Raw genomic sequence first — 14,132 nt, 5'->3', positions numbered from 1 at the left:
ATAGAGACTGGGAGTGGCTGGGTCATTACACAAATTGAATCTATTTCCCCACATTCAGTATCCTCACACCTTCTTGTCAACTGTCTGAAATGGGCCATCTTGATTATCACTACAAAAGTTTTTTTTATTTCTCCTGCTGATAATAGCTCATCTTAATTAATTAGCCTCTTAGAGTTGGTATGGCAATTTCCACCTTTTCATGTTCTCTGTATGTATATATATCTTCTTACTTTATGTTCCATTCTGTGCATCTGATGAAGTGGGCTGTAGCCCATGAAAGCTTATGCTCAAATAAATTTGTTAGTCTCTAAGGTGCCACAAGTATTCACGACCTTTTTGAGGATACAGGCTAACATGGCTGCTACTCTGAAACCTGAAGTATAAAGACACTTAGGGACTTTTCCAAAAGTAACACAAGGAGTTACATGGATCAGCGTTCACGTTGCACTCCCCATCAGTACTCAGCCCAGCCCTGGAAAACTAATGATCCAACCAGATCAAATTTGGTGATGAATCCTGGTCACATGCCACCTGAAACACATTGCACATATGCTAAGAAGAAGTCAGAGCAAAGAATAGAAACTAAAGTATCTCAGCACTCAATCCCTACATGACACTGCATCATGTATCAAATGGTTACATTTTCAGTGCAATGTGTAGGACATAGCTAGTTAATATTAACGTGTATGGACATTGATTGGCTAAATTTTTAATGCATTATTTTGAAAATTTACACAGGAAATAGAGGTGGAATGTAGAAGCGGCCAGTTGAGTGGAAAAGCCAGAGAACAAGGCAGTAAACATGGTCAGAAATGGATACCTAGGGAAGGAATAAAGGGCTCCTCTAGGGGAGTAGAAGAAACTGTCTATTGTGGTGGAACGGTTTTGGTAAGGTGTGAAGGTGAAGTTTACAGGAATGCAAACTGAGTTTCATGCTAAAATATCCCAGGGATTTCCTACAACATAAAAAACTGGATTAATCAGGGTGGAATAAAGGCTCAGATCCTCAATGATAAATAAGCTCCTAACTTCTATTGATTTGGGGAGCCTCAATACTTTTGAGGATCTGGCTCAAAGTGCCTGTCTCCTCCAGATTACCTTTTGAAGTCAAGCCCAGATTGGCAGTGACTGAATAGGATTTCCAGTTTACTGGCCTGCGTGAAATGCTTTGATGGTCTCAGACCAGTTCCTAGACTCAGAGGATAAAGGTCCACATTGCAAAAAACCACCACCATGATCAGTACTTGATGGGCACTTTTGCTGGTAGTCCCAGCAGAACTGATGGGGCTGCAGAAGGCTGAAATCTCCTCTTGTGGGAGACATTTGAATGCCCTCTCTGCCTAGTGCCTTCTACCTGTTCCGTGATTAGGGGCACTCACCTCCCTCCTGTTTACCAGATTGATTCTGTTTAACCCTACGACTGGCCCAGTAACCCTTACCCTCAACGTAAAGGAAAGGGATAGTAGGTGCTGGAGCTAGGGGTGCTTTGGGTGGCTTGAAGCGGCTTCCCTTGCATACAGGGGTTACAGCTTGGTTCAATGACTCTCAGCATCCCCACTCTGCAAATTGTCCCAGCGCCCCTGCAAGAGACGAAAGCAACCAGCTCGCCTCCCCTGTCCCGTTCATCTCCGGTGTGCTAGGGGCAGGCGCCGGGGTCCCCGCCAGGCTGGGTGAGAGGCGGAAGCCGCGATGCTAAAGGCTCAGAGGCTGGCGTGGGGGGAGGGGGGGCTGAACCCCGTCCGCCCAGGGACCCTACGGCGGCGCCAGGCCGCTCAGCAGCGCTTGAGGGGACAGGCCGAGCCCCAGCCCCCCGCGCACCCCGGGGCTCTGAGCGGACAGGAACTTGGAGCCGGGGGGGGGGGCTGCCTACCCGGGCTGGGGGAGGGGAGCGACTTACCCCCCACCCCCAACAACCCCATGGCCGGGCCCTTCCTGGGGCGGCCCCTCCCCCCGCCCCGCTCTCACCATCTCGACGCGTCCCCCAGCCCGGCGTGAGACACTGTTTACCCTCCCGCCCCTTCGTTACCTAGACGACTAGTCCCGCCCACGCGGAGCTCTCGCGCAGCCGCTCCCGACTCCCTGACAACCCCCCACCCCACCCCACCCCCTACATCCTCGCGCAGCCGCAGTAGACGTCCACACGCTTAACTCACGCGGCCACCCCGGGGGAGGGGACTCGCTCGTGACTTTCTCACTCTGCCGGGGCGGGGGTCGGTGCCGCTTTACGGCCGGCAGGAGGTGCCGTAAAGCGTGCGCAGCTGGCTTTGCGTCAGGGCCGGTGGAGAGGTACAGATCCCCCCCTTTCCGCCCCATACCCCGCCCCCCCGCTCTCTGAGACCCGGGTGGAGCCCGTGCGGCGGGGCGCTCCCCTGACGTCATGGCTGTGTCCCGGCGCCCAGGTGCCTTAACCCCGGGGAGGGCGGCCAGGGGAGCAGCGGCTTGCCCCACGCTTGGGAGGGGGCATGTGGGTGCTGCACTGAGAGCAACTCCCCCACCATCATCGCCAGGGGCCCCCTAGGCCAGGCAAGGGAGTGGGTGGGGCTGGTGAGCCCGCGGGGCAGGTCTGGGCTGCAGTGAAAACCTGGCTCTTTCTGTGGGGTCTGGGCTGTTCCCGAGCCCGCGCTGGGGCGGGACCTGGCTTTTCAGTTGCTCAGCCTGGGTCCCTCCACCCCAGCTAACCCGTCCATACTGCCCTGCACAGACCTTCCCACTTGGATCTGCAGCTTGACCTGCGTCCACACTGCAAACTTACAGGGCTTGGACTGGAGGCTTAGTAGGACTTCGGCTTTGAGTCCACCCCCCTGTGAATAGGTTTCAGAGTAGCAGCCGTGTTAGTCTGTATCCGCAAAAAGAAAAGGAGGACTTGTGGCACCTTAGAGACTAACAAATTTGTTTGAACTGTAGCTCACGAAAGCTTATGCTCAAATACATTTGTTAGTCTCTAAGGTGCCACAAGTCCTCCTTTTCTTTTTCCCCCGTGAATAGGATCTTAGGTTTGGGTCCTGAGTATTTGCTGACCCAAATCAGACTGATGTGTGCATTGAAAGAAGTGGGGTGTGGGCTCAAACTTGAGTGAGATCCTGGGCTTAATGTGCAGTGTAGACATACCTTTAAATGACTGTATTGCTGCTGATAATGGGGATATCCAACACCATTGTGCTGGGTTCTGTGCAAACCCACATGCAGCCCTGTGCTGCTCCCACCACCAGGCTGATAATCCAAGTCAAGAGTTTATAGCCAACCCTAAGGTTCTCATGACAGATATGCATGGTGTTGCCAACTCCTGCGATTTTTATCTTCGGTCTCAGACACTTTTAGGTTTCAGAGTAACAGCCGTGTTAGTCTGTATTCGCAAAAAGAAAAGGAGTACTTGTGGCACCTTAGAGACTAACCAATTTATCTGAGCATGAGCTTTTGTGAGCTACAGCTCACTTCATCGGATGCATACCGTGGAAACTGCAGCAGACTTTATATACACACAGAGATCGTGAAACGGGTGGGAGGAGGTATTGTTTCATGATCTCTGTGTGTATATAAAGTCTGCTGCAGTTTCCGCGGTATGCATCCGATGAAGTGAGCTGTAGCTCACAAAAGCTCATGCTCAGATAAATTGGTTAGTCTCTAAGGTGCCACAAGTACTCCTTTTTTTTTTTTTGCAGACACTTTTAGGTATTTCTTAAAGCTCCAGCTCCTGAAAGCATGTGTTTATGTAAGAATCTCAGCTTTGTTTGGGGGGAAGGGAGTTTCTAGCCCTTGTCTGTGAAGAAAAGCTGGAAAATGTGATCTGCTAGAGGCTCAAATTTTTTTTTTTTTACTATGTGTGTTTATCAGTTCTACCTAGCCATGCTTTTCTTATGAGCCAGCAGGGCAATGGACTAGACAGAGACTCCCTTTTCATACAAAAGTGGCCTTCAGAGTAAGTCACATAAACTCCGCTTATCTACCTCCTCAGTAAAAACAAAGGGTAGAGCTGAGACTCTCAGAATGGGCTCACTGGGGTATTGTCATCCCTTGTATTGGTGGAACTGCTTCCTTGAAGTATGTGGGTTTATACATGCCCCACTTGTTATATCATAATTTAATTATAAAAATTGTCAACATATTATCCCCTCCCCACTCTCCAGTGTTAATATTTGGGGTTTTTTTATGGTGTTTAGATTGCTTTTGAAAGGTGTCTGACAGCTGAGGAGACTGAAGTCCTCTCTCCACAGAAAAGGTAGAGGCAGCAGCAGTGCAAACACCCCACCAATGGGCTTCAACTTCATCATGGAGGCACTAGCTCAGTTGAGAAAAGGGTAATTCATTTTCCCTGTCAGTTAGCCCCCCTGCAGAGACTGCCATCACAGAGACCAAATTGTGCTAGTTAAGATTTTTTTCTATGTCTTGTGAAATAGTTTATCTAGGGCAGTGGTTCTCAAACTTTTGTACCGGTGACCCCTTCCACATAGCAAGCCTCTGAGTGGGACCCCGATCTTATAAATTTTATAAGGCAAAGCAGGGTTTAGGGTGGAGATTGACAGCTCATGACCCCGCATGTAATAACCTTGCAACCCCCAGTTTGAGAACCCCTGATCTAGGGGAAGGCCTCCCACCTTGACTTTCCACACTAAAGCAGTGATGCTATTAAAACAGTACCTCCTCCTACTCATTCCCTTTTTAAAGAAGTTCAGGAGTTCAAGGAAGACCTACTATATTAATTGCCCCATCTAATCAGTTCAGTCCTTCACATCAGTGAGGCCTACTCATGGTCACAACACTGTCTACATTCACATAGTGCCAAGTTACTAAAGGTACAGTAGAACCTCAGGGTTATGAGCACCTTGGGAGTGGAGGTTGTTTGTAACTCTGAAATGTTCATAATTTCTGAACAATACTTCATAGTTCTTTCAAAAGTTTACAATGGAACATTGAGTTAATAGAACTTTGAAACATTACTATGCAGAAGAAATATGCTGTTTTCCCTTTATTTTTTTTAGTAGTTTGCATTTATCACAGTACTCTACTGTTTGCTTTTTTGTTCTTTGGTCTCCGCTGCTGCCTTATTGTGTACTTCCAGTTCCAAATGAGGTGTGTGGTTAACTGGTCAGTTTGTAACTCTGAGGTTCTACTCTACTAAAGGCACTTCACCTGCTAACTGAGTGCTATGCTAATGGCACAGATACCCAGCACTTGTATGGATAGCATGTGCTTAATAAAGCCTAGATGTCTCGTGCTAAGTCAGGGGAGGGCAAACTACAGGCCACTGGCCAGATCCAGCCCATCAAGGCTTTCAATCCAATCCACGGGATTGCCAGCCCCATGGCGCAGCAGGGCTAAGGCAGGCTCCGTGCCTGCCCTGTCCGTGCGCCGCTTCTGGAAGTGGCCGGCACCACATCCCTGCAGCCCCGGGGAGCGGGGAGGGGGGCACAGAGGGCTCTGTGTGCTGCCATCAGCTGCAGGCACCGCCCCCCTCCCCTCACAGCTCCCATTGGCCGGAACCTCGGCCAATGAGAGCTTCGGGGGTGGTACCCGCAGGTGATAGCAGCGCATGGTGGAGCTGCCTGCTCCATCCCATCCCCAGGAGCCACTGCCAGACATACTGGCCACTTCCAGGAGCAGCACAGGGCCAGGGCAGGCAGAGGGCCTGCCTTAGCACTGCTGTGTGCTGCTGCCGCTTTAGAGCCGCTCAAGGGAAATGGCGCCAGGCCAGAGCCTGCACCCTGAACCCCTCCTCCCTGCCCTGAGCCCCCTAGCCCCCTGTGTTGAGCCCCCTGCCGCACCCCTCCTGAGCCCCTTCCTGCACAAGCCGCACCTCAACCCCCTCCCGCACCTCAACCCCCAGCCCTACATTCATGGCCCTGCATACAATTTCCCCACCTAGATGTGGCCCTGGGGCCAAAAAGCTTGTCCACCCCTGTGCTAAGGAGTGAAAACACTTCCTTTATAGCAATGTCATTCTGCTGTCACATGTTTTAACACTGATAACACCTGAGTGAGTCAACACTGATGCTTCTCTTTAGTTGAGATGGCCTTGTAAGTCAGGTTACAGCCAGAGGTTTAGAAGCAAGATTTAATAAATAACTTTATAGTGCTAGGATTTGGAATTTAAAGATTATATAAAAAAGTAGTTTAGGCAACTTAGTGCTTTTAGGATGTACACTGATTCAATTCTCATATTTTTTTTTTCCTGTTTATTACATTAGCAATATTCTGACTTTTTTTTTAAATGCTTTAGCAATATTGTTACGGGATCTGAATTAAGTCTGAACCACGCACTACAGTTCTCTCAAGCCCTGCTTGGTGGGAAGGGATGCTGAGTCTGAACATTCTTTCAAGCCAAATGTGGGGCTTGGGCTTCAGCATGTAACTCAACATCCACAGCTCAGAGCATAGTGCAAAAAACAGAATGAGAAAATGTACTGTACGCAGTATGATATTTTTGAAATATTTTTTATTCTTAAACATGTGAAAGGCACTTATGCTCAGAGGACTAACTTTTTAAAAGAAGCATTACTTGAAACTTCTGAAATTTATCTGTGAAAATCACTCTCTTCATTAGTAGTAGTAGTAGTAGTAGTAGTGTGACACCTAGGAGCCCCAGGCATTTTACTGAACTTTCCAAAATCTTTGGGTTGAAAGTAATTGTACAGACTTTGAGCCTGACAAGGTAAATTCTCCAGCCTCTACTTAATAATAAAATATTATAACTAATACATGGAGTCTGTGTGTGAGGATAAAGTCAAGCATAGGAAAATGAATCCTGCAATCATTTATTTCTTGAATACACATAAGGTGGCTGTGTTGGCTCTGCCCCCATACAGCTCACTAGTTGCTGAAAAAGTTTAGTAATGACAGTGCTGCTAAATGACTGCTTGAAATCTGTTGTGACAAAGTTCCTGCTCTACCTTGGTGGGTCTTGCGCTTATTGGCGGATTTGCTCCCCTTGGAGCTTCGCAGTAGCCCTCAGCTTGGCCGTTTTTCTGAATTCACAGTCCAGGTCGACTCCTCCTGTGTCTGACCAGGAATTGGGAAGATTTGGGGGGAACCCAGGCCCGCCCTCTACTCCAGGTTCCAGCCCAGGGCCCTGTGGAATGCAGCTGTCTAGAGTGCCTCCTGGAACAGCTGTGCGACAGCAACAACTCCCTGGGCTACTTCCCCATGGCCTCCTCCCAACACCTTCTTTATCCTCACCATAGGACCTTCCTCCTGGTGTCTGATAATGCTTGTACTCCTCAGTCCTCCCACAGTCCGCGTTCTCACTCTCAGCTCCTAGTGCCTCTTGCTCCCAGCTCCTCACACGCACACCACAAACTGAAGTGAGCTCCTTTTTAAAACCCAGGTGCCCTGATTAGCCTGCCTTAATTGATTCTAGCAGCTTCTTGATTGGCTTCAGGTGTTCTAATCAGCCTGTCTTAATAGTCTCCAGAAGGTTCCTGATTGTTCTGGAACCTTCCCTGTTACCTTACCCAGGTAAAAGGGACCTACTTAGCCTGGGGCTAATATATCTGCCTTCTGTTACTCTCCTATAGCCATCTGGCCCGACCCTGTCACATATATCCCTTCCCCTCCCCCCCCCCCCCACCCGCTCAACACTACGGGGTTGGGCAACTTGGGACGTCAGGCAATGTACTCGTGACAAGCCATCTGCATTGCCAGTTTGGCTTCCAGCCCGGTGTTGTATGGTGAATTGGAAAGGTTGTAGGGACAGGAACCATCTGGTCACCCTTGCGTTCTTCTCTTTATTTCGCTGCATCCACTGGAGGGGTGCATGGTCGGTCACAAGGGTAAACCGTCATCCCAGAAGGTAATAACATAGTGTTTCCATGGCCCATTTCACAGCTAGGCACTCTCTTTCAACCACAGCATACTTCTGCTCTCTCGGGAGGAGTTTCCTGCTGAGGTATTGGATTGGGTTTGGGTGTTCTTCATCTCTGACCATCTGCAATTGGACAGCTCCCAATCCTACTTCAGATGCATCTGTTTGTAAAATGAATTATTTGTTGAAGTCTGGGGCTATAAGCACGGGGTTACTGCAGAGGGCTGTCTGTAGATCCATGAATGCTTTCTCTGTGGCATCTGTCCATTTCACCATGTCTGGACCCCGGGCTTTTATCAGGTCTGTCAGGGGACTCGCTCTGGTAGCAAAATGGGGACTAAATCATCGGTAGTACCCCACCACACCCAGGAATGCCCGGACTTGCTTTTTCCGATTTGGCCGGGGCCAATTTTGGATAGCCTCTAGTTTGTTTATTTGGGGCTTGACCATGTCCCTTCCTACAGTGTAGCCAAGGTATTTAGCCTCGGCTAGCCCTATAGCACACTTGACTGGGTTGGCTGTGAGGTCAGCCTGTCTTAGCATGTTCAGAAACGCTTCCACCTTTCCTAAGTGGGTTTCCCAGTCTGGGGTGTGAATAATCATCCAAGTATGCCGCTGCATAACTGGTATGGGGCCGTAGGAGCTTGTCCATAAGACGCTGGAAGGTGGCAGGTGTCCCATGCAGTCCAAAAGGAAGAACAGTATATTGAAACAGACCCTCTGGTGTAGAGAATGCCGTCTTTTCTTTCGCATTTTTGGCAAGGGGAATCTGCCAGAATCCCTTTGTTAAATCAAGGGTGGTCAAAAATCGGGCATTGCCCAGGCAGTCAACTAACTCATCGATACGGGGTATGAGGTATGCATCGAATTTGGATCTCTCATTCACCCAGCGAAAATCATTACAAAACCTAGTGGTGCCATCGGGTTTGGGCACCAACACAATCGGGCTTGACCACTGACTGTGGGACTCTTCGATGACTCCCAGCTCCAACATCCTTTTTACCTCTGCCTTGATCTTCTCCCTTTTTGCTGCTGGGACCCGATAGGGCCTTAAAGTTACCTTTGCCCCAGGGTCTGTGATAATGTGGTGATATGCTTCAGTGGTCTGGCCTGGTTTGGTTGAAAACAAGTCCTGGTATCGGTTGATCATCTCAGTTACCTCCTTCTTCTGGTTTGGTGTCAGATCAGTGGATATCCTGATCTGCTCCTGCATATTATTTCCCTGGATCGGGGTCTCTTGGGCCACTACACACGCCTCTCCTTGGTGCCAAGGCTTTAAGAAGTTAATGTGATAAATTTATTCTTGTTTCCGGCATCCTGGCTGCCACACCTTGTAGGTTACTTCCCCACGGTTTCAATCACCTCATAGGGCCCATGCCATTGTGCCAAAAGCTTGCTTTCTGCCATGGGTACCAACACCATCACCCGATCCCCTGGTTGGAACTGTCGGACTTTTGCCTGGCGATTGTAATGGGTTCGCTGGGCCTCCTGCGCCTTTTCCAAATGTTCCCGTACAATAGGGGTGACCCGGGCTATCCGTTCTCTCATCTGCAACACATGGTCAATTATATTTCTCCCCTCATTGGGTTCCTCTTCCCAGATTTCTTTTGCAATATCTATTATGCCACGGGGGTGGTGTCCGTATAATAAGTCAAAGGGGGAAAACCCAGTTGAGGCCTGAGGTACCTCCCAGATTGCAAACATAAGGTAGAGTAGTAGGGTGTCCCAATCCTTCCCGTCTCGACTTACCACTTTCCTTATCATTGTCTTGAGGGTTCGGTTAAACCTTTCTACCAGCCCATCGGTCTGCGGATGATAGACTGAAGTTCTCAGGGTATGTATATGGAGCAGCGTACAGAGGTCCTTCATTAGCTTCAACATAAATGGGGTACCTTGGTCTGTTAGTATCTCCTTTGGTAGCCACACTCGGGCAGAGATCCCTACCAACTCTTTAGCTATCGTTTTAGACACCGTGTTCCGCAGGGGGACGGCTTCTGGGTAGCGAGTAGCATAATCCAGAACGACAAGTATATATTGGTGGCCCTGGGCTGTCTTCTCCAGGGGTCCCACAAGATCCATAGCTATTCGCTCAAAGGGGACCTCCATGATGAGAAGGGGTACTAAAGGTGCCCTCAAGTGAGGACGGGGACTGTGCAGCTGACACTCCGGGCAGGACGCACAGTACCTCTGCACTTCTTCATGTACTCCAGGCCAGAAGAATCGTCGCAGGACCTGTGCCAGGGTCGTCTTTACCCCCAAATGCCCCCCAAAAAGATGACTATGGGCCAGACTTAATACAGCATTCTGGTGTTTTTGAGGTACTAGGATCTGCTGTACCGTCTGCCCCTGTACTGGTGCAACCTGGTATAGGAGATTCTTCTTCATTATGAAGTAGGGTCCTGGTCGCTGGGTTTTCCCTTCCACGGGGACCCCATCTATTTCGGTCACCTCCTTCCTAATGTTGTGGTACCTTGGGTCTTCAGCCTGGTCCTGTCCAGAATTTCCTCTCCTGGGGCTAATCTGCCTGAGATCTAGGGGGCCAGTCTCTGTTGCCTTTACTGGTTCAGAGGCGTTAGGGTGTGGGTCAGACTCGGGTGCTTCTCCCTTCTGGGTGGCCTCCTTTTCAGCTGCTCAGGTCTGCCTACCTACGAGAGCGACCCTCTGGCTTTGGGCCAGTATTTGGGTTCCCAAGGCCTTAGCTGCCCTTCTTTCCCTTTTCGTCTTTTACGCTGTCTGGGAGTGGAGAACAAATCTGAGTGGAGAGAAGGTTGGGGGTTGACAGTCTACTGTGGATGCCTCACTACTTTCAGGGCTTCCCCCTTTTTCTAATTCCCCTCCTGGGAGTAAGTCTCCAAACCCTGGGAAGCCCCTCCCTATGTGCACTGGGTATGGGAGTTTAGGGACTACACCTGCTGCTATCTCAGTAGTGTTCTCCTGAATCTCGATTTTTACTGGGATGGTGGGGTAATAACCAACTGTCCCATGAACGCATGTTATCCCCTTACGCTTAGCCCACAGCAGCTGACTACGCTTCACGAGCTTCCCCGAGACAAGCATGATAGCACTCCCCGAATCAACCAGTGTTGTGGTCTCTACCCCATTTAGCTTCACTGGTCTAGTGTACATATGTGGGGTTAGTGAGACCCCCCACAAGGTGGATTAGGGAGCATGGGTCTGCCCAGTTCCCTAGGTTACACTGCATAAGCTCCTCGGCATTGGGACACTGTGCAGCTATGTGTCCCCACTCCCCACAGGCGTAACATCTGTATGGAGCCCTAGGCATTCCCCGGTCTCTTGGTTTGGGTAGTCTAAGATCACGATTCTTTTCCCCCTCAGTGCTCCGACTCTTTGTGGCTTCAGGTGGGCCTTCAGCCCCTCTCTTTTTCCACCTGGTTCTCCTGGTGGCCCAGTCACCCGAGCTGTAGGTCTTGGTGCTGCTAGTTTAACCCGGGGTGTTTCTTCCTTATCTGGTCAGGTCAGCTCCCTCGCCGTCCTTCGCCTTTCTACCAGCATGACAACCTCGTCGTAGGTGGAGGGTTTGTTCTGGCTTACCCAGGCGCGAAGGTCTGGCGGTAGTCCTCTCATGTACCGGTCGATGACCAGAACCTCTAGTATCTCCTCTGGACTCTGGGTCTCAGTTCGTAACCACTTTCGTGCGAGATGGATGAGGTCATATTATTGGGACTGCGAGGTTTTGTTTTCCTGGTACCTCCACTCATGATATCGCTGAGCCCGCACTGTGGTAGTTACCCCAGATCTGGCCAGGATCTCTGCTTTCAGCTGGGGGTAGTCTGCCACAGCCTCTTCAGGCAAATCATAGTAGGCCTTCTGGGCCTCCCCACACAGGAATGGAGAAGGATGCCAGACCACTGTTCTCGGGGCCAAGCCTCCCGCAGTGCTGTCCTCTCAAAGGCCAGGAGGTATGCCGCTACATTATCTTCCTGCGTCATTTTCTGCAGCCAATTGCTGGCCCGCATGATCTGTGTCCCATCATGGCCGCGGTTCAGCTCTGTAAGGGCCTTTACCTCGTTTACCAGTTCCCGCACATAGCCCGGTCTTGAGCAGCCTGATCCATCAGCAGGCGATTAGTCTCTTGCTGCAGCGCACTGCCTGCTGTTGGGAGGCTGCCTGGACACGAGTAGCCTCCTGCTGGGCAGCCGTGGCTTCTATCAGTGCCCACACTACCTCCTCCATTGTGGTGAAAAAAATAGATCCTCTTTCCTTTTTTTCCCCTTCCAAACACCCTCCTTCTTCCGCCGCACTGTGGACACCAGATACCACTTCTGACACCAGTTGTGACAAAGTTCCTGCTGTACCTTGGTGGGTCTTTCGCTTATTGGTGGATTTGCTTGCCTTGGAGCTTCGCAGCAGCCCTCAGCTTGGCCGTTTTTCTGAATTCACAGTCCAGGTCGACTCCTCCTGTGTCTGACCAGGAGTTGGGAGGATTTGGGGGAACCCGGGCCCGCCCTCTACTCCGGGTTCCAGCCCAGGGCCCTGGGGACTGCAGCTGTCTAGAGCACCTCCTGGAACAGCTGTGCGACAGCTACAACTCCCTGGGCTACTTCCCCATGGCCTCCTCCCAACACCTTCTTTGTCCTCACCATAGGACCTTCCTCCTGGTGTCTGATAACGCTTGTACACCTCAGTCCTCCAACAGTCCGCGTTCTTGCTCCCAGCTCCTCACACGCACACCACAAACTGAAGTGAGCTCCTTTTTAAAACCCAGGTGCCCTGATTATCCTGCCTTAATTGATTCTAGCAGCTTCTTGTTTAGCTGTAGGTGTTCTAATCAGGCTGTCTTAATTGTCTCCAGAAGGTTCTTGATTGTTCTGGAACCTTCCCTGTTACCTTACCCAGGGAAAAGGGACCTACTTAGCCTGGGGCTAATATATCTGCCTTCTATTACTCTCCTATAGCCATCTGGCCCGACCCTGTCACACTGTCCTTTCCTTGGGTCTCTACTCTTCATAGAAATCTTTCCAGGATTCAAGTGCAGTCTTGCTACAAGAGTTAAACTCAGAACATACAGCTTGCTGACCTCATGTTCAGCTACTTTCTAATTACAAATACCAGATCAGCTGTGACTAGAAACTAAGGAAAAGCAGAGTATAAAAGAACTTAGAAGTCACTGCAGAAAAGTTCTTCTATCTCAGTTGTTTCCACTTTTGAATCTCAATTGCTTGGTTTCTATAGTAACAATATCTTACTTCCAGACGCAAAACAAGCCACTTTTTGCTTCATCTCAGAATTGACAGGGCTACGGTACTTGAAAGACCAACAGTCTAATTGAGGTGGAGGATACACCACTTACTTGCAATATAAATTAGATATTAACACAGGGAATTATAAAAAATGCTAATGTTGGAAGCTAGCAAGCTAGAACTAGGGACTATACATTGAATTATTATTTATTTTCAGAATTGATTGCAACTTTGCTTAAAATAAGATCTGTCTTCATTAAATTATAAGTGCACTTATGCTAATTCAGGAAAGCAAAAGTTAAGGAAAACTCAATTCAAGAGGTATTTTGGGCATTAGTGTAAGTAATATCATACCATAAATGGTTAAAGTGCAGTCACTTGTTAGTTCAGTGTGTGGCTAATATCAAACTGATTATTCTTCAGGTAAATAATCACACAAGAATTAAGTGGCTATGTTCAGTGAAATATGAAAAATGGCCAATCCTTTAAGAGGTGAAGTGCTGAATCTTTACAAAAATGTAAGTGTCTTGAATGCCATTAGTACTTTTGCTTAACTAGATAAAAACATTTTTGCCACATAGTGCCAAGTTCTAAAATATTTGTTTTTGTTTTTAAAGCTGCTGTACCTTGGAAGGGAATATCCCAAAGGAGCAGACTACTTTAGAAGCCGTTTGAAGGCAGCTTTCCTAAAAAATAAGGATGTGAAAGATCCAGAAAAAATTAAGCAACTAATTAGTCGTGGAGAATTTGTTATAAAAGAGCTAGAGGCCTTGTATTATCTCAGAAAATACAGGGCTATGAAACAGCGATACTATGAGGATGACAATAAGAATAAGTGATGTGTAATATTATTGACCCTGTGCTTGTAACAATACAGATTAGTGGCTGGGATGAATGAATAAAAAAGAATGGTTATGTTAAAGGCAATGAGACTTAAATATTTCCAAACCAAAGGACATATTTGATCACCATGTCAGTGGCTACATTACTACATTTCAAGTGGCTATTTTAATTATTTGAATATAAAGTTCTGTGGCATGCAGATATGATCTTAAACTGATAGCTTAGAGGCTTTGTCCACCATTCTGATCTATCCTGAACTGAAGCTTGATGCACAAAAATGCTCTGACAGAAAG

General features: G+C 48.8%; 2 protein-coding genes across 13 annotated transcripts in view; one reads left to right on the top strand and one right to left on the bottom strand.

The window, feature by feature from the left end:
• The window catches only part of DNAI7 (dynein axonemal intermediate chain 7), a 42,347-nt gene extending 40,111 nt beyond the window's left edge, over window positions 1-2,236 (bottom strand). For 4 of the 9 annotated variants that reach the window (XM_048826157.1, XM_048826182.1, XM_048826190.1 and 1 more), the window contains exon 1: window positions 1,966-2,006. In XM_048826157.1, the coding sequence (XP_048682114.1) occupies window positions 1,966-1,968 (3 nt within the window). In that variant the 5' untranslated portion in view covers window positions 1,969-2,006. The other 5 variants (XM_048826207.2, XM_048826216.2, XM_048826165.2 and 2 more) reach the window with 5 other exon arrangements.
• Window positions 2,173-13,918, top strand: ETFRF1 (electron transfer flavoprotein regulatory factor 1). 4 transcript variants are annotated; one of them, XM_048826471.2, is made up of 4 exons: window positions 2,206-2,286; window positions 4,158-4,216; window positions 13,420-13,514; window positions 13,614-13,918. In XM_048826471.2, the coding sequence occupies exons 3-4, from the start codon at window positions 13,470-13,472 to the stop codon at window positions 13,833-13,835; spliced, it is 267 nt and encodes an 88-aa protein (XP_048682428.1). In that variant the 5' UTR covers window positions 2,206-2,286; window positions 4,158-4,216; window positions 13,420-13,469; the 3' UTR covers window positions 13,836-13,918. The 4 variants fall into 4 exon arrangements, with proteins under 4 accessions (XP_048682411.1, XP_048682428.1, XP_048682400.1 ...); XM_048826443.2 differs by having other exon boundaries at window positions 4,158-4,295; XM_048826454.2 differs by lacking the exon at window positions 4,158-4,216 and having other exon boundaries at window positions 2,173-2,286.
• The last annotated feature ends 214 nt before the right edge of the window (window positions 13,919-14,132 follow it).

This window comes from Caretta caretta, chromosome 1, assembly GCF_965140235.1.
Source record: "Caretta caretta isolate rCarCar2 chromosome 1, rCarCar1.hap1, whole genome shotgun sequence".
Lineage (NCBI taxonomy): Eukaryota > Metazoa > Chordata > Testudines > Cheloniidae > Caretta > Caretta caretta.
Note: the sequence above shows the minus strand (reverse complement) of the source record. Positions and strands in the feature narration are given on the sequence as shown.

Coding starts and splice junctions, on each gene's coding strand:
- ETFRF1 (XM_048826454.2), top strand. CDS start 13,470: ATGGCCAATCCTTTAAGAGGTGAAGTGCTGAATCTTTACAAAAAT. Junction 13,515..13,613: donor TGCTGAATCTTTACAAAAAT/GTAAGTGTCTTG, acceptor TTGTTTTTAAAG/CTGCTGTACCTTGGAAGGGA.